General features: G+C 48.1%; 2 protein-coding genes across 5 annotated transcripts in view; one reads left to right on the top strand and one right to left on the bottom strand.

Annotated features, from left to right (window-relative positions):
• ACOX3 (acyl-CoA oxidase 3, pristanoyl) overlaps nucleotides 1–8,927 on the bottom strand; it is an 18,948-nt gene extending 10,021 nt beyond the window's left edge. Inside the window, exons 1-8 of one of the 3 annotated variants that reach the window (XM_058193582.1) lie at nucleotides 8,529–8,927; nucleotides 6,973–7,163; nucleotides 6,393–6,626; nucleotides 5,015–5,089; nucleotides 4,480–4,569; nucleotides 3,652–3,795; nucleotides 1,652–1,740; nucleotides 46–142 (exon numbers count right to left, since the gene is read on the bottom strand). In XM_058193582.1, the coding sequence (XP_058049565.1) occupies nucleotides 46–142; nucleotides 1,652–1,740; nucleotides 3,652–3,795; nucleotides 4,480–4,569; nucleotides 5,015–5,089; nucleotides 6,393–6,626; nucleotides 6,973–7,163; nucleotides 8,529–8,550 (942 nt within the window). In that variant the 5' untranslated portion in view covers nucleotides 8,551–8,927. Of the gene's footprint in view, nucleotides 1–45; nucleotides 143–1,651; nucleotides 1,741–3,651; nucleotides 3,796–4,479; nucleotides 4,570–5,014; nucleotides 5,090–6,392; nucleotides 6,627–6,972; nucleotides 7,164–8,022; nucleotides 8,157–8,528 lie in introns of those variants that run through there. The other 2 variants (XM_058193581.1, XM_058193583.1) reach the window with 2 other exon arrangements.
• On the top strand, nucleotides 8,150–21,760 carry TRMT44 (tRNA methyltransferase 44 homolog). Of its 2 annotated transcripts, none has more exons than XR_009156362.1 (11): nucleotides 8,150–8,515; nucleotides 9,310–9,427; nucleotides 10,657–10,873; nucleotides 12,917–12,985; nucleotides 14,720–14,827; nucleotides 15,552–15,623; nucleotides 16,193–16,293; nucleotides 17,345–17,528; nucleotides 18,578–18,826; nucleotides 19,527–19,643; nucleotides 21,491–21,630. XR_009156362.1 is itself a non-coding variant. In XM_058193584.1 (11 exons), exons 1-11 carry the CDS (start codon nucleotides 8,206–8,208, stop codon nucleotides 21,697–21,699), a joined length of 1,878 nt encoding a protein of 625 aa, XP_058049567.1. In that variant the 5' UTR covers nucleotides 8,150–8,205; the 3' UTR covers nucleotides 21,700–21,760. The 2 variants fall into 2 exon arrangements, 1 of the variants encoding a protein (XP_058049567.1); XM_058193584.1 differs by having other exon boundaries at nucleotides 18,578–18,950; nucleotides 21,491–21,760.

Below are 21,760 nucleotides of genomic sequence, written 5' to 3'. Positions count from 1 at the left end.
TGGGATTAAAAACAAACAACCCCCCCAAAAAAGCAGAGCTCCTACCTTGAAGGCGCTCATGTATTTCCCCTCAGCACTGACATCGCCTGTTCGGCTCAACAAATTGTCTTTGGGGATCCTCACTTGGTGGAACATGGCAAACCTGGCAGTTTCAAGAGACGGTTGAATGGGGAGAGGGGGCTCCCGGGCACAGCACAGACATGGACACCCTCAGCCAGGGCAGCCGATTCCCCTCCCCACAAAGCTGCTTTCCTTCTTCTGGCCAAAGCAGGGAGACCTTGCAGCCTGTCGTTCCTCAGGACAGAACACCCACTCCCCCCCCCACCCCCGGTGCAGTTTTTCTGGAAGCAGCTCACCCTGCTGCCCTTCCTGCAAGATGGATTTCAAGCAGCAACCTAGCCCAGCATCCCAAAATCCCTGCAGGTCTTCCACGCAGGGACTGGCTGGGCGGCTGCCAAGTCCACCCAACGCTGGTAGGGAAACACCCTTGGCTGCCATCTTCAGCTTCTTCACTTTGCTGGAACGCTTATTTGTTCCCTATGACTATCATTAAGTGTTGTACCTTATGGTTCTTGATGAAGGTATCTTTTCTTTTATGTACACTGAGAGCCTATGCACCGAGACAGATTCCTCGTGTGTCTAATCACACTTGGCCAATAAAAAATTCTATTCTATTCTATTCTATTCTATTCTATTCTATTCTATTCTATTCTATTCTATTCTATTCTATTCTATTCTATTCTATTCTATTCTATTCTATTCTATTCTATTCTATTCCTATTTCTCTCTATTTCTAATTCCATTCCATTCCTATTTCTCTCCATTTCTATTTCTATTTCTATTTTATTCCTAATTCTAATTCTAATTCTAATTCTATTCTATTCCTATTCTATTCCTGCCATAAAACTCAGGGGCAGGGGGAAGGAATCTGGAATAGTAAAGTTTGGGCCAGGGAATGAGAAGACAACTGGCAGAAAGGGAGACACGTTGGCAAGAACCAGAGGTACCAACCTGGAATGAACCAGCCGCCAAGGACAGAATGGCCTGGCAACAGAATGCAAAACTACACCGAGAGGTGCCAAGTATCCAAGACGTTCCCAAAGTATCAAAAAGGCATCCTATTGGACACTGATGGACTGGTCAATGCAGGAGGGCAGGGAAGGGAAAAAGGTGTAAGCTTTGCGCAGGAATACTCAGATGCAGCTTTGCTTTCTCTGTAACCACTGAACTTTAGTAAAAGAACCTATCAGTTCAACCTAATGGAGTCGAGGGTCTTTCTTTCCTAAATGTCTGTGTCATGGCAGGTCTAACAATGGGATAGGAAAATGTAACAGGTTTAAAAAAAGTATTCTTGTATTTATCTAGATATTTAGAAGTATCTTGGAATGCTGTTAATGCCAGAAAGCCTTGGATGCCGACATTTCTGAAGTTTTTGGGGTGCTTTTGAGTCAGTCTTGGAGAAACACCTCCAATTTTCTTGGCAAGATTTTGAAAGTGGCTTGCCGTGAAAAGGAGGGACCGGCCCAAGATCACCCAGCTGGCTTTGTGCCTCCCGGTCTCCTAGTTTAGCCTTAACCAGTTTAGCCTTAACCTTAGCCTTAGCCTTAACCGTCACCCTGGGACCGATTTCCTGCTGCTGAAAGATACTTACCCATTATCTAAGCCATTCTGTCCAAGTTTCCTGCCTATGTCGCCAACCATCACGCCTGGCATCGGAAGCAGGGTTTTTGGATCTCGAATCTGGAAGCACAGAAGAATGGGAAATTTAAATCAATACACCGATTCATTTTGGCTTATATTAAGGTGCTGTATGTGTACGTTTTACTGCTGCCATTATCATCGCAAAGGTGCTTTTTTTTTTAAGAAGCAACTGGATTTTCTTGGGTTTTTTTCTTCGAAAATGTTTCACTTCTCACCCGAGAAGCTTCTTCAGTTATAGAAAAAGCACCTTCAGGACAACCGTCATCAGGATGATTGAGAATCTCCGTAGACATCATGATCACCTGTTGAAGCTTGACTCCAAGAAAGTCGGCTGAGTGCAGACATTACACAGCCATGCGGAGAGGGTGAAGCTCAGGGGAAGGAGCTCCCCGGGGCTCTGAAAGAAGAAATGGAGAAGCTGGGAAGGGGAACTGGGGCCATCACTGCCTGGGACTCTAGCTCTCTGAGGTGACTTCCACCAGGGCTACAAGGCGTTCCTGCTAACGTCAGTCTTCCAGTTCACTTTCATGGCTGGGGGTGAACCTGAACCTGGGTGCAGCCGAGTAGCTCAGAATCATGCATGATTGAGTGGCCATAAAACCTAAAATTATAGGTCAATGACACAGCACACCCGGGTCTCACTAGGCCTAGAACAACACCTCACCATCCTGCCTCTCCTTGGCCTCGGTGTTGACTGAAGCTGCCTTAGTCAGCGAGCAATGAAAACATGCCGATTTTTGCATGGTCTCATCACAACAGAACAGAGTGGGAAGGGACACTGGAGGTCTTCTAGACCAACCCCCTGCTCAGCCAAGAAACCCTATACCATCCTGGACAAATGGCTGTCCAATCTCTTCTTCAAAACCTCTCGTGCCGGAGCACCCACAACTTCTGGAGGCAAGTCGTTCCACTGATCAATTGTTCTCACCGTCAGGAAATTTCTCCTTAGTTCCACGTTGCTTCTCTCCTTGATTAGTTTCTATACATTGCTTCTTGTTTGGCTCCTTCAGGAGCTTTCGAGAATAGGCTGAACCCCTCTTCTTTGTGATATCCCCTCAAATATTGGAAGACTGCCATCATTCACCCCTATTCCTTCTATTTGTTACACTAGACCAGAGATTAGCAACCTGGAACATCTGGAACCACATGTGGCTCTTTCAGCCCTCTGCTGCGGCTCCCTGTCACTCAAAATATGCGTCACAACCGTCAATGTGCGACACCCACCGGCATGCAATTTATTGAGCTTTTCAACCTCCCCCCCATGGCCAACCATGGATAAATCCAAGAAAAGAAAAGTTTCAGAAGAAAACAGAACGTTTAATTCAACAACATATGCTAGTTTTGTGGCCTCTCAAGAAATAGTCAGGCATGGGAAGGGTTTTGTGGCTCCCGGTGTTTTCTGTGGGAAACGGGTCCAAATGGCTCTTTGAGTGTTTAAGGTTGCAGACCCCTGCACTAGCCATATCCAATTCCAGCAACTGTTCTTTATATGTTTTAGTCTCCAGTCCCCTAATCATCTTTGTTGCTCTTCTCTGCACTCTTTCAAGAGTCTCAGCATCTTTTTTACATTGTGTTGACTAAAACTGGATGTGGCATTCCAAGAGTGGCCTCAAGCAAGCCATTTTGATGTTGTGGTTCGGCACCAGGCTATAAACCGGGAGATCATGAGTTCTAGTCTTGCTTTAGGCATGAAACCACCTTTGTGACCTTGGGCCAGTTACTCTCCTTCAGCCCTCGGGAGAAGGCGGCAATGGCAAACCCACTTCCAAAATCTTGCCAGGAAAACTGCAGGGCTCTCAACACTGACTGAAGGTACCAAAGAAACCGTCAAAGCTGGCATCTCTCTGTAAGGATGCCTCAAAATGGGACATTATGCTGTGCTGACGGTATCACCAACCAAGGCTGACCTGCTCATGCCAAACCCTGGAAAAGCAAGATCACGTCCCTCACCTGCACCACGAAGGAATGCAACCCCTGCCACTGGCCATCCGGTGTGTAGAGCTGGGCATAGACCACAGCGTGCGTGGCATTCTTCCCCATGTTGCCAATCCAAAACTTGGCAGCTTCAAAGTCAGGCGAATGAAGAATAAACTCCTACATGGTTGGAAAGAGACCTTTTACATCAAATAGGGGGGAAAAAAGTGATTGTCTGGCTCTACATGTAACTCTTGACCCACAACAGTTCATTTAGTGACTGTTACAGCATCACTGAAAAAAGTGACATGGTCACGCGATGAAAATTCAGACACTTGGCAACCGACTCATATTTATGACGGTTGCAGTATCCAGGGGTCACGTGATCCCCTTTTGTGAGCTTCTGACCAGCAACCTCAATGGGGAAGGCAGATTCACTGAACAACTCCAGTGATTCACTTAGCAACTGTGGCCAGAAAATTCAACCGTCTCGCTTACGGTAGCAACATAAATTTTGGTCTCAATTGTGGTCGTAAGTCAAGGTATTTGATATTAGGACTTTTAGACAGAAACAGGAAATATTTATACAGGAAATCTCACAACCAGCAGCCTTGTTAGCCAACAAAGCCTAGATCTAAATTCTTCCAGCGCAGTGGAATATTATTATATTATATTATTTAAATGAAGCAATTTGAGTTGGTTGCAAGGCCGCAGTTATGTTATTTAACAGATTTTGGTGAAAAACGGACACCCTGTTAGCCAACAAGTCCATTTAAACATAGTTTCACCATCCAATGTTATTATTTTAATAAAACTAAAGATTGAGGACTAGAAGCCACGGTTACTGGGCGTTGACAGTCTGACCTGCGTGTCTGGGTCGTATCTAGCAACCGTCCGGATATTCTTGGTGTTGCTGCCGTGGCTGACTTCAGTCAGTGCGAAGCATCCAAATATCTGTGGCCAAGAGACACAAAAAAGGGATCTTAAGAGGGGATCTTAAGATACCGCAGAAGCACCGTTGCCCCCTGGTTCCACCGGTGAGCTCTGAGCTGAGCCTGCTGCTCACTTGGGGCGAGGTTTCCAACGTCCAGCAGATCCATTCTTGGTAAGGCACCTGCAGGGAGGGGGTGGCCAGGGAAGTCACAATGGGGGTCACAATAAGGATTTCTTATGCGCGTTGCTGGGGGAGCCTGGACTGCAGTGTTGCAACCGGCACCTTCTCTGGCCTTTGGGCAATTCCTGGGCAACTAGAAAAGCTACAGCACGAACACGGTCAAGCTTGGAAAAGGGAGTGGCTGCCTATTTTATGGAAGATTCCTATTGTTATTTCTTATGAAATTAATCTTTCTGTAAAAGTGATGTCACCAACGTCAAGTTTCAAACAATAGAAAAGTACTACCTCCATGTTCTCAACTTGCTTAACAAATTTTCCATGTCTTTCAGATCCGGAACTCTCAATGGTACCCTTGAACACCTATGACATTAACAGAAACCGGAGAACAAAAAAAAAGACAGCCAATTAAGAATCATAAAATGTTCAGCAAAGTTGAAACATAAAGATGTGGCACTATTTGCTGCTCAAGTGGAAAGTGCGTAAGCTATTCTTCCAGGCAAGAGAGCTTTTTTCCAACAATTTTATTAAGAACTACATTAAACAGGTAAAGCGAAACAGTACATAAAAAAAGAAAAATATTAGGGCAAAATAGTGAAGGTAAAGAGGGAATAGACTACATTCTGGAAGCTGCACTCGCTCCGGGCGTGGAGCAAACAACTGGGCCAGGCCAGCCTGATGGAGCTGCAGTCTGGCTACACTAAAACCACCAAGCTGCAGGTTTCAGCCGATGCCTGTTCAGCGGGCGGGACAAGCTGGGCACCACCCTTGGCTCCTCTCTCCTTCCCCTCCCCTTTGTCTTCCAGATGGCTGGGGAATTCTGGGAGATGGAGTCCACTCATCTGACAGTTGCAGAGAGAGAGAGTCTCATTTATAATTCAGTGCCCCAAGTGCTTCGGAGGCGTTTGCTCTTTGGTTCCTGGCTCCAGAGCTTTTTCCTCCACCGCCTCCCTTCCTCTTTCAGCTCAGCATGTATCCATCTCATAAAAAAAGAATGACAGGCAGTCCTTGACTTACGACAGTTTGTTTAGTGACAGTCCAAAGTTACAACGGCACTGAAAAAAGTGACTTGTGACCATTTTTCACAATTACAATCTTTGCGGCACCGTGATTAAGGGATCAAAATTCAGATGCTTGGCAATTGATTCATACTTATGACCGTTGCAGCATCCTGGGATCACGTTATCCCCTTTTGCGACCATCTGACAGATAAAGTCAATGGGTGAAGCCAGTTTCACTTAACAACCGGGTTACTAACTTATCAATTGCAGTGATTCACTTAACAACTGTGGCCAGAAATGTCATAAAATGGGACAAAAGTCACTTAACAGATTTCTCCATTAACAAGAAATTTTGGTCATAAGTCAAGGACTACCTGTATAAGGCTTAAGCCTAAACTAGAAAGCATTGCTAATGCTTTCAAAGCAGAATATGGCAGACTATATCGTTTACTCCTTCTATATTTAAACAAGAACAAGCAAAGGCTTCAGTTTGGCCACCTGGCACAGGCAACATCCCATGCTTAAGCAACAAAGTTAATAATTACTATCAAAGTAAGCATGTAGTTGAACACCCACCCACAGAAGTTTCTCAACAACGCTAAATAATAATAAAAATAATAGAAGTGGCTTCAGTGTTTCAATATAGTGAGAACAACTGCACCTACCTGGTAATTGAGCAAGTATTTGGTTCCCAGGGACCAATCGTACATCCCCAGGCAGCTGATCAGAACGATCACTTTCAAGGGTCTTTCAAGAATCTCCTCAAAGATTAGAAAATCGTATTCAAAAAGCTTCCGACAGCGCAGGAAGGTCAGCTCCCGGTACTTCTCAAGCGACAACTCTTCTCCGGGAACACGAGCGAAGAGGGGGTCGTTCTCGAGAGCTGAGAATACTGTGTGCTTCATGAACAAAAAATTCAGAGTGCTTCAGTCAGTTCCCAACGGCTGCCGTCAGCAGTACCTACCTTCCTAAGTCATTTCTACAGATGACGTAAGGGAATATGAACCAAAAGACACAGAATGCATTTTTTCCCTTCTCCCTGCTCACAAGTCGCGTCTTTGGGACAGTAAAACTAAAGGCAGGATTGGTCTCCAGATGCTACTTTCGGAGCCCTGAGCGCTAAAAAAGAAGGGCCTGCTTTGGAAGAACCAACCTTTCCGGACCCTCTTTGGGGCGACAGGCGGACCGTGGGCCTTCCAAGGGAGGGGCCAGGCTTCCTTCCTCTCCGATTCTGCGGAGACTCACCTTAAAACGGATCAAGTCTTCCTCCTCAACGAAGAGGGCCATCTCCTTCCAGCCGAAGGAGGCCTTCTTCCGGTAGGCACACAGGGGTCCTTTGGGGAGGTCCGGGAGCACCAAGGGCTCCGAGGGGCTGGACGGCGCCACCTCCCCACCCGAAGCCATCCTGATACGGACGCCCGACACTGGGAATAGAACTGAGATTACGGAGAGGGCGTCACAAGCACGAAGACAGAGACGGGCAGCCGATCCTCTCCCTGCGCTCCAACACGGGGATCATCCTCCAGCTCTCATTTAATCCGGCAGGCGGAGTTTCTGGCAAACGTTCCCGTGCAATCCCATTGAGCTCCTTCTAGGAGAGAGACTACAGGCAGTCCTCGACTTACAACAGGTCATTTAGTGGCCGTTCAAAGTTACAACGGTAACTCGCGACCGTTGCAGCCCCTCCATGGTCACGTGATCGAAACTCAGCCGCTGGGCAACCGATTCATGACCTTTGCTGTCTCCCGGCGTCGCCCGATCCCCTTTTTTGCGACTTTTCTGACAAGCAAAGTCAATTGCCAGATTCGCTTAACGACCAGGCTACTAACTGAAGTGACTCACTTAGCAACTCTGGCAAGAAAAGCCACCGTGCAAACCAGGGAGCATCACCGGTGCCAGAAGGGAGCCCGGTTTGATCCAGCCTGGCACTAATCAGGGCACTCATACGTGGGTCGTGTAAACGTCTGCAGGGAAGACTCAATTAACCCATGTCTCACTTAACAACAGAAATCTTGGGTTCAACTGTGGACATAAGTCGAGGACGACCCATATTTGCAGGATGCATTTAAAGAGGCTCCTTCGAGGGAAGGGAGGGGCGACCTCTCCACCTGTCCTGAACCAGCTCCCCCCCCTCAGGGCGACCCCTCCCCCTTCCTCCCCCCTCCCCCCACCGACCCCTTGCTGGGCTAGAGCGCCCCCCCCATGCCCAAGGAACCCCCCCGGTTTTTCTCTCCCCGGTGCCCCGAGTCCCCCTCGCTTCTCTGAGACGGAGCCTCCCCCCTCCGCCCGCAGCACCTGCAGCCTCCGGGGGCTCGGCCAGACGATCTCGAGGGCGCCCTCCCGCCTCCACCGCGGGGGACCGGCTCGGCTGCGCGGGGGCGGCCTTTGAGAAGCGGCTAGGAAAGTCCCTGCCCGGCCGCCGTCCCTTCCGCCGCGCCACTGCGCAGGCGCCGGCGGGACGAGCCCGGAAGCGGAGCCATGGAGACGGCGGGCGCGGCGGCGCTGCGGGACCCCGCGGGGCGCTTGCCCGGCGGCTTCTGGGCTGCGGCGGCCGTGTGGCTGGAGCGGCCGCAGGTGGCCAACAAGCGGCTGAGCGGCGCCTGCGCGGAGCCCCCGCTGCGCGTCCCCCGAGCGGGCGCGGCGGGCCCGGCGGAGCGCGCCTGGGGGTCCTTCTGCGCAGGCGCGGGGGGCGAGGCGCTGGGCCTGCGGGGGCCGCTGGAGCTGGTGCTGCGCCGCCTGTTGCCCCGCCGCCTCGGCCGCCCGCCCGTCCCGGAGCTGGTGGCGCGAGGTGGGCCCCTCACCTTCCCTCCCCTGGCCTGGCATGGCTGCGGCGCGGCGCGGGAGGCCTCGGCGGGTGGAAGGGAGCCCGAGTTCTTATCCCGCGGGAGGGAGCAGGGCTGGCTGGGAAGCGGGAGCCGCCTCCGCCCCTCTCCCCGGAGGAGGCCCTTTGGGAGCCCCGCTGGCGGAGAGGGCGTGGCGGCGGTGGGGGCTCCGCAGGGAGCGCTCCTGGGTGCGGGGGCTCCCTGATCCCGGTGCCTCCCTTGCAGACGGTTCAAGGCCCGACTGCAGGCAGCCCTCCGGGTTACCACGCTCCTTTCAGTGGCCGGAGTTACGACGACACTGAAAGAAAGGACGGGGAACCCCCTTTTCACACTTAACGTCCGTGGCGGCATCCCCGCGGTTACGGGATTTATATTCTGGTGCTCAACAGCTGACTCACATTTATGAGGGGTCATGTGACCGCCTTTTGGGACTTTCCGACAAGCAAAGTCGCTGTGGAAACCAGATTCGCTTAACAACCGTGTAACGATCTTAACAAATGTGGCAAGAAAGGTCGTAAAATGGGGCAAAACTCGCTTAACTAATTTCTCACTTAGCAACATAAATATTGGGCTCAGTTGTGGTCGTAAGTTGAGGACTACCTGTAGATAACATCATGGGTGCTGGAAGGGAGTGGGGTTTTTTGAGGGGAGGGGAGAGGAGCAGGAGGAGGACTGTGGGGTCCTGGGTGTTGCCTGAGCTTGGTGCTGGTTTCCTTGCAGTTATCAAAATAAAGCTGAACAATTTGCAACTCTTTTACAGATGTCCTTAATGGGTCGATAACCTTTTTGCCTTTGGAACAGACCTGCGAAGGCCAATACAAGGTGAAGGCCGACAATATTTATCAAATTCGGCTTCAGCACATACAGAACGATGAATGGTGGGTGCCCAGAAGATGTTGCTGTCTTTGAATGGTTGTATCACACTACAGATGCATTCAAGGGAGTGATGATGCTTTGTTTCTGTTTGTGTTGTTCAGTCTTGTCAGATTTTTTTATGTATGGCATCTTTCTGCATTAAGGTATAAATTTAGTAGCACGTTGCATCCGGCTTGGGGGTTGCTGGCCTCAGTTTGATATGATTTGGATTTTGGCAGTACTGTCTATGTGAGTTGGACTCGGAGGTAATCTGCAACAAATGCAGTTTGTAGAGCTGAGTTATTGCATGTGCTATTCTAGGAGCACACGGAATTGCCTGCACCGCTGCATTCTGTACTTGCTGAATCAATCAATCAATCTGTCTGTCTGTCTATCTATCTACCTACCTACCTACCTACCTACCTGCCTACCTATCTATATTGCAGTAGTTCAGTCTGGAGGTGACTGTGGGTCGGCTGCTGCTTCAGGAACAGGCTCAACTGGGACAAAAGCAGCTATGCCAAGACCCTCTTAGCCATGACTGCCACCTGCCCATTCAGCAGGAGTCCTGAGTCTCTAGGACAGGGCTGATAAACTTGAGGCCCGCGGGTCGGATGCGTCACGCCCTGGCCATGGCCACCCTCGGTTTAGCAAAGGGAAAAAAGTGCTGATATGTCATGTGATGCCGCCATGACGGCGCAGGTTTGACACCCCTGCTCTAGGAGGACCCCAAGATTGTGCACCAGGTCTGTCTGGGAGAGTGTAACTCCACCTAGCACCAAGGATGGCAAAGTCCTTGAACTGGTGGGCCCCCAAATCCTGAGATGCTCAGGTTCAGCTGAAGCCTGTTATTCCCCTCCCAGATACCCAGATGGCTTCCAGACACCAAGATAAGATGTTCATGGCTTAATTGCTTAATTTGCCAGGGTGGAATTGTGTAATTGGGTATTGTCAGCATACTGATGATCCCTTATCCCATGGTGACTCATGAGCTTCCTGATTTTTCTAGAGCAAAGTATATTCACTTGCAATTGTTACTACTGCTTTCTAAGAAGGTGCAGGTGTGGGAAGCCATGAGCTGCTTGCCTCTGCCTCAGATTCTTCTATTTGAGAAAGAAAATATTACTCCTTTTTGCTACATTCTAGTGTAAACTAAAACTGGAACCTTGGTTGATTGCCCAGAGGCACAATGAAATTAAAGCGCTCCACCACTTATTGATTCTGATCTTTAATTTCGTTTGTCTGTTTGTAGGACTGTGTCAGTGCTCCTGAATCCAGAAAAATATGTTCCTGATGGAATTGTATATCCTAAAGCAGAGTGGCTTGGAAGTGAATTGATTTCTAAACTGGCTAAATGGTCTACAGAGATCACAAAAAAAGAATTTAAGAGTACGCTCTCTCTCATTTCTGTAGCTAGATACAGCCAGGTTTATCAAGATTTAAAAGAAAAGTACAAAGAGATGGTCAAAGTAAGTAGGGCTTACTTTTTGCTTTGACATTTTTGAACTTAACGTTCATGCAGAAAAGTGTTTATTTGTCTCTATCTTAAATGAAAAGCATAAGTTTTATTCTTAATTGAAAAGAAATGAAGGAGGATGCTTGGGCCTTGGGGACAGAAGAGGTTTCTCGGGCTGAGTCCAGTCTTCATCAGATGTCAAGGGGAAAATGATTGGAGAATTCAGCCTCCTAAAACTCCAGAAGGAGGGAAGGGGGAAGCTGAAATCCGGTTCTATCTGAGGAAAGCATGAATTATGATTGAAAAGCTTGAGGTCGGCAGATACGTGTGAGAATTCATCCCTGCCAGTGGAAAGGGTTCTTGGCTATGTTGGCCATTAATCTGCTTGCAGTGCAGTATGGCCTCAAGTTTTTTCAGGATTCTCAGAGCCACGCCTGAGTTTGGGAAATCTCGGGGAATCTGGTTGCAACTTTTCGGATTAGCAGATGTTATTAAGCATTCATGAGCCGCATCTTACTTCGTCAGGTCTATGCAGTGTCTAGATTGATGGAGGAGTGTAATTACAGGTTATGCAAATGCGAATTAAACATGAGTCAGATTCCAATATGTTTATCCGTTAACAGTTGTAATATGTTAAAAACCGGTTGGGTTTGTTGAGATCTACAGAGATGGGCTGAAATCTTTAAATTGTGTAAGTTCAGCAGTCTCGCTCAGTTGGGATGGGGAAGTTTGATTTCCCCCGCAAGGTAGTTGTTTGAGCTCTGTTAAAGGAGGCTCCTAGAAGGCTGAAGTGCTTTGCTACTACTTTACTTTGTCAGCGTTTGAGTCCTGATGCCAAACTTGTGTCCTGTTGCTGCGCAACATTTGCCCCATTTGTACTACAACATGTGAAATCTGGAGGGCATTGCTGGTAGATACGTCACATTAGAGGAAAAGCGTGCGAAGAAGCGTATATGGAGCTGTTGGTGTAAATGTGGGAGGAAAGTAGTCCTTTGGGTTTGTCACAGGCTCTGGTCCCAATTTAACATTCTGCTGCTTTTATAAGAATTGGCTTAAAGTTGGGTGGTTGCTTGTTTATTTATTTGGTAAATTTAAATAGTTGTCCTTCTAATATATGTGACTCTGGACACCAAAAAGAGTGAAACAAATAAAGAAGATAAGAAAAAGCAGTAAAACCATAACGTACATTTCTAGGTCATTCCCTAACAATATCATGTAGTAGTTCTACCCTAGGCCTGAAGGCAACGTCCTTCCTGAAGACCAGCAGGGTTGGGAGCAGTCTTGACCTTGGGCGAATGATGTGCTAAAGAGTGGGTGCCATAGCAGGAAGGCCTCTCCTCCTGGCACCCATCAGTTGTAGAGGACCCACAACTTGTTCTTCCTGATGGGCAGGTCGATGTGATTGGGAAGAGGTGGTCCCTCAACCAGGCCTCATGCCACATTGGGCTTTAGAAGCCATTGCCAGCACTTTGAATTGAAGCTGGAAGCCAGCTGGTAACCAGTGTAACTCACGGGGCAGAGGTGAGACATGCATTGATCTAGGGGTGCGCGTAACTGACCGTGCCACTGCACTTTGTGCCAGCTGAAGTGGCGGCCTCAGGATGGCTGATGACAACTTCACCCACTTTTTGAGGGTGAGGAAGAAAAAGATACTTGGAGAAAATGGCTAGTTAGTGCCAGGATAGTGGCTCCTGTTGAAGTAACATTGGCCATGTATTACCTTGACAGTGTGCAGAAAGTAACATCCTCATGGTTGGGTTGGTCTGGGTTATGCCTCCGAAGCAACGTCTGAACCCGCTTGGCCCTGCAAGTGAAAGGGCACGGAGGGAGACTGGTCTGGTGCTAGGAATGTCTTCCGTGGGGGTTGCATTGGCAGGGAGAGCCGACTAAAGGGCTGTTGCCATCTCAGCCGCTTTATGGAGGCTCCCCAAATGGCTGTGGTGCCTGGTGGGCCTGAATATGCATAGCTAGGCATCTACTGGATATTTGAAATAATTTTTTATGTTGAATAACCTTTAGAGTTAATCGTTTGAACCTGCGTCTTATTTATCCACAGGTTTGGCCCGAAGTAACAGATCCTGAAAAGTTTGTGTATGAGGATGTTGCTATAGCTACTTATCTGCTGGTAGGTGGCGTTTAAAAACTAATTAAAAGTTTACTCTGAAAGTATAACTTACTCCAAAATAATAAACTTCCTATCATTCCTAAATGGAATGATAAAGAATAGATTTTTTTGAATGTGAAAGTTTTGACACTTTAAATTGGATATACAAGATACATTCTGAGCACAATTCTGTTAATAATTTCAGTTAGGAGATGATATATTTGTTTGCAAGGAGTGGCCAGGGCTATGTTTGAGAATTTTGTTTCTTTATTCTTCATGAAAAAGATGCGGGGTGTGAACTGTAGTGTGGAGAGCCACAGAAAGGAACGTTCCAAGATGGGTCATTTTCTTGATCTCGTCCACCTTGTAGAAGTGGCTGTTGGGGAGGCATCAGTCCATCACAGGTCCGTCTTTCTCTCATGGCACCAGGAAGCTATAGCTGCTTAAAGCCCAACTGGGTGTGGCCCAAAGTTGACCTGAACGGATACTAAATGCCAAAAGAAAGGCTCAGTCCTGGGACCCTTTCAAAATGATTAGATGGGTTGAAGAGTTGGTTATAATAAGTTCTTCCAGAAAATGATTTGGTTAGTTAATGTGATTTTGCATGTTGCATCCAAACAATAATGCAGGCTCAGCTGGAGAATTATATTGCACATATCTGAATGTAATGCTAATGGGCTTCAGGGTCAGCAAAAAAAAATCAGCTCAATGCTTTTTAATAAAATAAGTTGGCTGGAAAAAGTGCTGCCACATTCATGGTTTTTTTGTCAATCTAAGATTAACACCAACCTCTTCCTACAGTGTTTTAAACTGCATTAAGGCAGAATTACTGGGATGAAAGAGCTGTGCAACAGTCCCCAAAAGTTTAAAATGACAAGAATCCAAAAGTACCACTTAGATTGTATGTCATTAAATCATAAATCTTCGGATGTCTCCCACATCTGGGTTGCAAAAGCACAGAAGACCATGAGAGGCAGCAAAGAGAGCAGAAAATGGTCTCTTGCTCTGCAGCGGCCTCTAGAGGTTTTGCTGGCCGAGTAGGACACTTCTGCCCTTGGATTCCTCAGAACACACCAGGTGGTAGTGATTAACACACCTGGTTCAGAAACTGGACAGCTTTACTTTCCCAGTAAAGGGAGGCAAACCGAACGTGGCAATTTGTTTGGTCCAGTGGTTAAGGTATGAGGCTGGAAACCAGGAGTCTGTGAGTTCTAGTCCCTCCTTAGGCATGAAAGATGGCTGGGTGCCTTTGGATCACTCGCACTTTCTCAGCCTAACGCACCTCACAGAATTGTTGTTGTTGGGAAAATAGGAGGAGGGTTAGCTATGTTTGCTGCCTTCTGTTATTTATAAAAATAATAAATTTTTGGGTGTTGCTAATGATTGGGAATGGCTTAAAGGAAATTTCATGTTAGTGGCCATCAGTAAATCCCTCTCCACTGGGATTAAGGTGGTCTAGCCTGCCTCTGTATCCACAGGTGTTTGTATACCACAAAAGACTTGCCCTGAGTTGCAGGGCAGAACTTGGGAAAGCTGCTCAGGAAGGGGGGGGGCAGAGATGCAACCCCAGAGCTCACCCCCCCAAACACACACAGAGGTACCCCTGGGAGAGAGAAGGTGGTCTCGTACCCCAGTAGTCAACCCCAGTTGGAATCTCCTGGATCTCTATAAATCTCCTGGATCTCTATAATTTCCAATGACTCATTCTTGCTGGTGGTTATTTGACGTTTCTGAATGGCGGTCCTGTCTTGTTAGATTCTCTGGGAAGATGAGAGAACTCGGAGAGGCCTGTCCGAGAAGCAGTCCTTTGTGGATCTTGGCTGTGGAAATGGACTCCTGGTTCACATTTTAAGTAACGAGGGGGTAAGTCAGTTGTACAGTATTGGTCAAATCACATTTTTCTCTGGCTCTCCCCCTAATAAGTTGGGCCCCCCGTGGCTGCTGCCCCTGCCAGGCCTCTCCAGCGGAGTTGGAAGGGGTAACTTGGGCTTCCCCATCTGAGGGCGATGGTGTTTCTCAACCTTTGCCACAAATCTTGGGAGTTTTAAGTCCACACCTCTTAATGCTGCCAATTTTGAGAAACACTGACATAACTTTGATGGGGAGCTCCTGGGTGACTGCTGAACAGCTGTAGTTTAAGGTGCGGCTCCTCACCCTTAAATGTCTCGAAGAGCCTCCCCCTCCCTCTCCCCCTCCCCTCCCTTCCCTCTCCCCCTCCCCCTCCCCGTGGCTTCTGCCTGTCCAGCAAGATCAAGCAGGCTTCGTTCCTGCCCAGCTCCGTCCCTTAGAGATTGGCAGCCTTCTCTGTTGCAGCCCTCTTGTGAAATAGCCCAAACATTTCCGTTTTCATCCTCCCCTTTTCTTTTGAACTGAACCCCTGAGGACTGACCGGTTTGGTTGATTTGGGCAGCGGTCCGGCCGGCAAGGGAGCAGAAGGGTTGAGGCTCCAATCCACAGGCCGCCTCCTGTTTCCAGAATAGCTTGGAATTTTTTTTATCAGTTATGAGAAGAAAAGAATATTTGCCTTAAATGTCATTTATGGTAAAGGCCGCTTCTCTAACGATGCTTCCTATGTGGATCCTTCCAGCATTCAGGAAAAGGAATTGATGTCCGAAGAAGAAAAATATGGGACATGTTCGGCCCACAGACCTGCTTGGAGGTAGGCTTGAAATAGGGGTTTCTTTCTTTCCCCCACAGCTTCTGCTCCGATGGGTTCTTCTGCAGTCACGCTCTGCAGAATGACTCGAAGCTGAAATACAGGCAGTCCTCGTCTTACAACAGTTCATTTAGTGACTGTTTGAAATTACAAGGCAGTGAAAAAAGTGACTTATGACCATTTTCCACACATGACTGTTATAGCATCCCTAGGGTCACGTGATCAAAATTCAGACGCTTGGCAAGTGATTCCTATTTGTGACGGTCACAGTGTCCCTGGGTCATGTGATCCGTTTTGTGACCTTATGACAAGCCAAGTCAAGGGGGGAAGTTGGATTCACTTAACAACCACGTTACTAATTTAACAACCGCAGTCATTCGCTTAACAATGGTGGCAAGAGAGGTTGTAAAAGTCGCCAAAATTCTCTTAATAATTACCTCACTTAGCTACAGAAATTTTGGCCTCAATCGAGGTCGTAAGTTGAGGATTACCTGTACTGGTAGATTTCAGTGGAAAAATACTGGCAGCCCTTTGCATGTTTTATTAAGTTGTCTTGTTCTCTTTTATGTTAGGAAAGTGCCATTAATCCAAACAACCTTTATCCAGATGTTGACTGGTTAATTGGAAATCATTCTGATGAGCTGACGCCCTGGATCCCCGTAATAGCAGCCAGGTACCAACAAAATGGAACCATCTGAACCCTTCGGCAGTTATTCTCTTGGGAGCTGCCACATTACGCTCAGCGGTTCAAAATAGGACACCTGTAAACCATTTACATTAAAAACGAATGTGTTTCAGTTACGCCAAGGAACGAGTTTTGCGTTTGAAGGAACGTATTTAGTGAAAGGGATACAAAGAGTCTCAGAAAAGTTGAAAGAGGAAGTGAGCTATGAATATAAGAAGGAGGTTAAGAAAGTTTTGGTTCAGAAGAATCAAAGAATAGAAAATTGACAGGCCGAAATTCTACATTAATTGGGACAAACCTCCAGAAAGTGGAAATTGATAAAGTAAGCATGAATTCTAAACTACTTCTAAAGCAGAGTTTCCCGATTTTTGAATTCATAGCACTCTTAGTCTCTCTAATTTTTTCACAGGGTCTGTAGCAGTTTGCAAAATGTGCAGAGCAGCCAGTGCAGTAGCAGTGCCCCTTATTAAGTCAGAGCACCCCAACTTTTCTGGCTTTTTGGACCAAGTATGTGTGTGTGTGTGTGTGTGTGAAATGGGATAAGCCCGTGCACGCATGCAGCTCCGTTTGCTTGAGTGACAGGCACCCACCCCTGCCACTCATACAGATGGAGCTGCGGGTGCACGCTCAGCCGTCACTTCTGCGGCCCAGTTCCAGACAGGCTGCAGCCCAGTACTGGGCCAGAGCCCAGGGGTTGGAGACCCCTCTATTAAGTGGTAAAATATCTAGTGGCACCCTGTTTGGGAATCTGATTCACAATATTTAGCAGTTGTGTTGAGCAGTCAGCATTTGGAATCCTTAGCCAGGTTCATCCAACTGCAGACGTACATTTTGACCGGACAAGTAAATCAGGTATTTAGCAAGCGGTTAGATATTGTTCACCGTTTAAAGTAGACCTAATCGGCTCCTTCTCCCAAAGTCTCCCCCCCTCCCCCCCAGCAAATCTGTGCTGAATGAACACTCGACTTCTGATAGCTTGATAGACACACGTCATCCGAGTCCCAGGAGTGCCTGATTTCGTTTTGCCTCCCTGCTGCAGGTCTTCCTGTTCTTGTCGCTATTTTCTGCTGCCTTGCTGCTTCTTTGACTTCTATGGAAAATACAACCGAAGGCAGAGTCAGAAGAGCCAGTACAGAGAATATCTGGACTTCGTTACAGAAGTCGGGACTGTGTGCGGCTTTCATGTAGAAGAGGATTGCCTCAGAATTCCTTCCACAAAACGGGTAATGAACGTCTGGCCTTTCTACACTTTAGCGGCCTTGGCTGCATGCAGGGATTTTCCCAAAGCCTTCGCAATTCAGACTGCTGAATCTACATTCGTTTGGCTGAATAGGCACAAAAGCCTGAAGTTGCTGTCCCACTAACTAGGTTTATGCCGGTTGGAGAAGGGCTGCCTTGGTTGGTTTTATCCCTTCTCTGTAACTGCAAACCGCCCCCAACGTTGCCGTTAAGGATTGTGCTTGGGGGTCCTGTGTGGAGCCACGGGGGGATCCTTCCAGGGGGTTGGAGCTCCTTCCCCATCTCACTCCTGAAGGGGCTGCCTGAAAGGTGCTTTTCTGCCTCTGTTCACAGCCATTAATTTTGCAGCCCACAATCAGCATGTAAATTCCTTATTTTGCCCACAGGTGGTGATTGCTTTAATGTTTGAACTGGGGATTAAACCAGTTAGGAAGGAGGTAGGAGCGGCAACCGGTCCCGATAGCCGAGAGGCCTCCAAAACCAAACCTTAAATGCCGGTTGCTGCGGAGCCACCATGGAAGAGGACGGTTGCCTTCATGTACAGGTAGTCCTCGACTTATGACCACAACTGAGCCCAAAGTTTCTGTTGTTAAGTGAGACATTGCTTAAGTGAGTTTTGCCTCATTTTGCGACCTCTCTTGCCACAATTGTTAAGTGAATCCCTGCAGTGGATAAGTTAGCAACACGGTGGTTAAGCAAATGTGGCTTCGCCATTGACTCTGCTGGTCAGAAGGTCACAAAAGGGGATCGTGTGACCTTGGGGCACAGCGGTGGTCATAAGTATGAATCGGGTGCCGAGCGTCCGAATTTTGATCACATAAACATGAGGATGCTGCAAAGGTCGTAACTGAAAAAATGGTCTTAAGTCACACTTTTCAGTGCCGTTGTAACTTTGAACGGTCACTAAACAAACGGTTGTAAGTCGAGGACTACATCTATCTCCTGTGAGCTTTCTGGGGACTTGATAGGCCCTGCATGCAGATCCCAGAAGACCCTCTTAGGTTCTTAACAACAGGATTCCTCTTTGTTGTAGGTATGTTTAATCGGAATGTCCAGAACTTCCCCGGCAGCACAAGATGATCCGGCAGTGGAGGGAGAGAGAGGGGAAGACATCAGGAAACGGCAGCCTTGCCCCGTAATTGTGGCACCGGACAAACACTTCCCCTTGCATCGGGAGCAGAGCCTCTCGGCCGCCGGTCAGCTGCTGTGCCAGGAGGCCTCTCGGGAGAGAGATGGGCAGACTCTGTGGCCCTCTGGGTTTCTGCCCCGGGGCAAAGAACAAGTAAGAAACTGCACCACCCTCCCGCATGCCTTTGTAGACCAGGTGGCTTTGAAGGTAGCCCACCTGTTGTTAAGCAAGACGGAACAGAGCCTCCACGGACCTTCCAGCCCCTGGAACAGCGGAGGTGAGAGTCGGGCTCCCTATCCGAACCGTTTCTAAGGTCCCAAAATCTTGAATCTAGGCAGCATCTGAAGGATTAGGCCGGAGGATAATTGGAATAAGCAGGTCAAATTCACCATGCTGGAATTAGCGACAGGCGTCCTACTTTTCTCAACAATTCTTCAGTGGCACAAGAGTTTATATAGAATTCAGGTCTCACAAGTAACAAAAAAACAAACAAACCACAAAAAAAACTAGCGGTGCTTTACATCATAAAAAGATAATGATCATATCAGTCTGAAGGCTTGTAAAGCACAGCACATGATACAATCTTGAAAAAGGAGGAAAAAGCAACCTTTTTGGTACAGCCCTTTAAAAAAAAAAGCCTTTGGGAAAGGAAGGGGGTGTCATTTCACTCACACGTACAGGTAGCCCATACACGGAGGGAGGGAGGGGGAGAGAGAGGGAGGGAGGGAGGGGGAGAGAGAGAGGGAGGGAGGGAGAGAGAGAGAGAGAGAGGGAGATGAATGTTCCAAAGGACATGAATTCCCAGAAGCCCCCAAAGAATTAACAAATGTTCTACAAACCCTGTTTCCTGTAGAGAGTCTTCCCTTGAGTGAAATTGCCGGGTATTTAGACAAGGACACTTTGAAAACTCTGAAGAAGGAATATGGAGGCCTACAGACCTTGCTTAGAAATAATTTTCAGGTATTTAAAGGTAAGAAGCCTAACCCTAACCCTTTCTATCTCTTCCTGGGCTCAGTTTTAGAGACTTTTGGTGTGAACTGTCTGGGGCAGAAGATAGTCTCTCTTCCTTTAAGCATCTGCTTGGGGCACAGTTATCCTGAAAAGATCTCTAGATGTTTCCTCCAGGTCAAGGGCAGAGGAGGTCTAGAAGAAAAGGGCCGCCTCCGTTGTGGGATTTCCTCTCCAGGCGGTTTCCTCCCGGCATCTCCATTGGCGCTTCTGTGTTGCGTCAGGTTAAGATTTCTTTGCTAGTCATCCCGTCATTTTTACAGATAGCTTTTGATGTCAACGGTCTGCCTTGGGATTTATAATGTATTTCAATTCCATTTATTGGTTGTACCATTTACTCTTATTATTTTTCTGTTTTTAATGTTGTAAGTAACTTCGTAGTCTTCTCAAAGAATGTTTGTTATTAGGAGTAGCAATGGTAATCACCACCATCACCACAAAAGTTTCAAAATTCAGACCAAATTTTATCTGCAACTTTAGGGAGCTGGACTAGAAGACCTCCAAGGTCCCTTCCAGCTCTGCTATTCCATTAACATTTGTGGGAGGAAAAGGATTGTGAAACCCCAACTGACAAAAGTTTCAGGAACAAAGTTTGGGGCTGATTATCACAGGGAGCCAGCTGAGGAGGAAGGAGGGCATGAAGACTATCCCAGCAGTTGGCCAGTGGGGGTCGGGGGTCCTGGGTCTGCAGAGACCGGGGCAAGAGGGTGATTTGACTTGGGCCTTTCAGTCAAAAAAGCGGCCTAATTCAGACACCTTTATTCTATTTTTAAAAAGTCAAAACTACTCAGTATTCTGCATACCATATGCATTCTTTGTTGTGTTGCTCTGTGTTATATTGTGGGGAGGGTTCTAGCTTTCGATCCAGTGATCTCCAAAAGGGAAACTCCAGAATCGAAAGGCTGTAGGTTTATTTTGGTGAAGATTTGCGGATAGAGGTGTATGAAGCGTCTTCTGATGCCAGAGTGGCTGGGAGAGGCTCCCTGCCAGCGGGATGGCCTGCTAGAGAGACCTGGGAGAGATGATCTTGCTCTAAGGTAGTCCTCGACTTACAATCAGAATTAAGACATTGAGTGAAGGTACCCACATGATTGATTTGCGTAACTACTGCAATCCCGGTCCTCCCTGTAGCAGTCGTTAAGTAGAAGGAGCAAAAGAGCTGCCTGCTGAGGGGCTTCAGTGCACAGAGGAGGAATCCATTTTTGGGCTTTAGCCCCATCCCGGCAGCCTCCACGAAGATTTTGCCCCTCCCGTCTGCTCACAGCCTTCCCTGCCAGCTTCCCAGCTGAATTTCTGTGCAAACCGGCAAAGAAGATGGAAAGTGGCATTTGCGTGGTCATGGGGCACCTGGGGACCAATCGTAAGGTTGAGCCAGCTACCAAGCGACCAAAATGTGATCACGTGACTTGAGGGGAGGGGAGCAAGGCCATCATAACTTCGAATGGACGTTAAACAAGCTCTTGTAACTCCAGGACTACCTGCACTGGCGATTCTTTAGGGACAGGAACGGTCTTTCCAGCCTCACAAAATGCCAGCTGCTTAATCTGGCCTGCCAGCCAAGCACCCCGCCCTACTCTGGACCTGCCTGTTGACGTCGTTATCCCCCAAAGCTAGTCACAACGCCCCCCTCCCCCCATCACTTGAGTTCTGTTTCAGATCCGTGGGGAAAAACTGGATTTCTGTGGGAGAAAGGATTGCGCTCTTCAGTTTGCACGAGGGTGCATGCTTGCTTCAGTTAGATTGGGGAAGGGGCGCGTGGGCTTTTCCTGTTGGCACTAATTGGTGTGTCGATGTGATTCCTCCCGCCAGTCCAACATGGGAAAGTTTGCATCCGCGACTGGAGGGAAGAGGAGAGGCCCAGGAAGCAGCTGCGGGGCCGGCAGACCAGAGCCCGGCTCCCTTCTGAAGCCACGAAGACTCGGCTCTGCTGGTTTGACCGGCATCACCCTCAAGGCTGCCCTCTGCCCTCGGCCTCCTGTCCTTATGCCCACGGAACCGCCGAGCTGAACCAAAGATGAATCGCGCCGGGCAATAAAGAGCTGCTAGCTCAACTTTGCTAAATAAAAAGTTGCCTCTTCA

This window comes from Ahaetulla prasina, chromosome 8 (genome assembly GCF_028640845.1).
Source record: "Ahaetulla prasina isolate Xishuangbanna chromosome 8, ASM2864084v1, whole genome shotgun sequence".
Taxonomy (NCBI): Eukaryota; Metazoa; Chordata; class Lepidosauria; order Squamata; family Colubridae; genus Ahaetulla; species Ahaetulla prasina.
The sequence above is the reverse complement of the archived record's forward strand: the minus strand, read 5'-3'. Positions and strand labels throughout refer to the sequence as shown.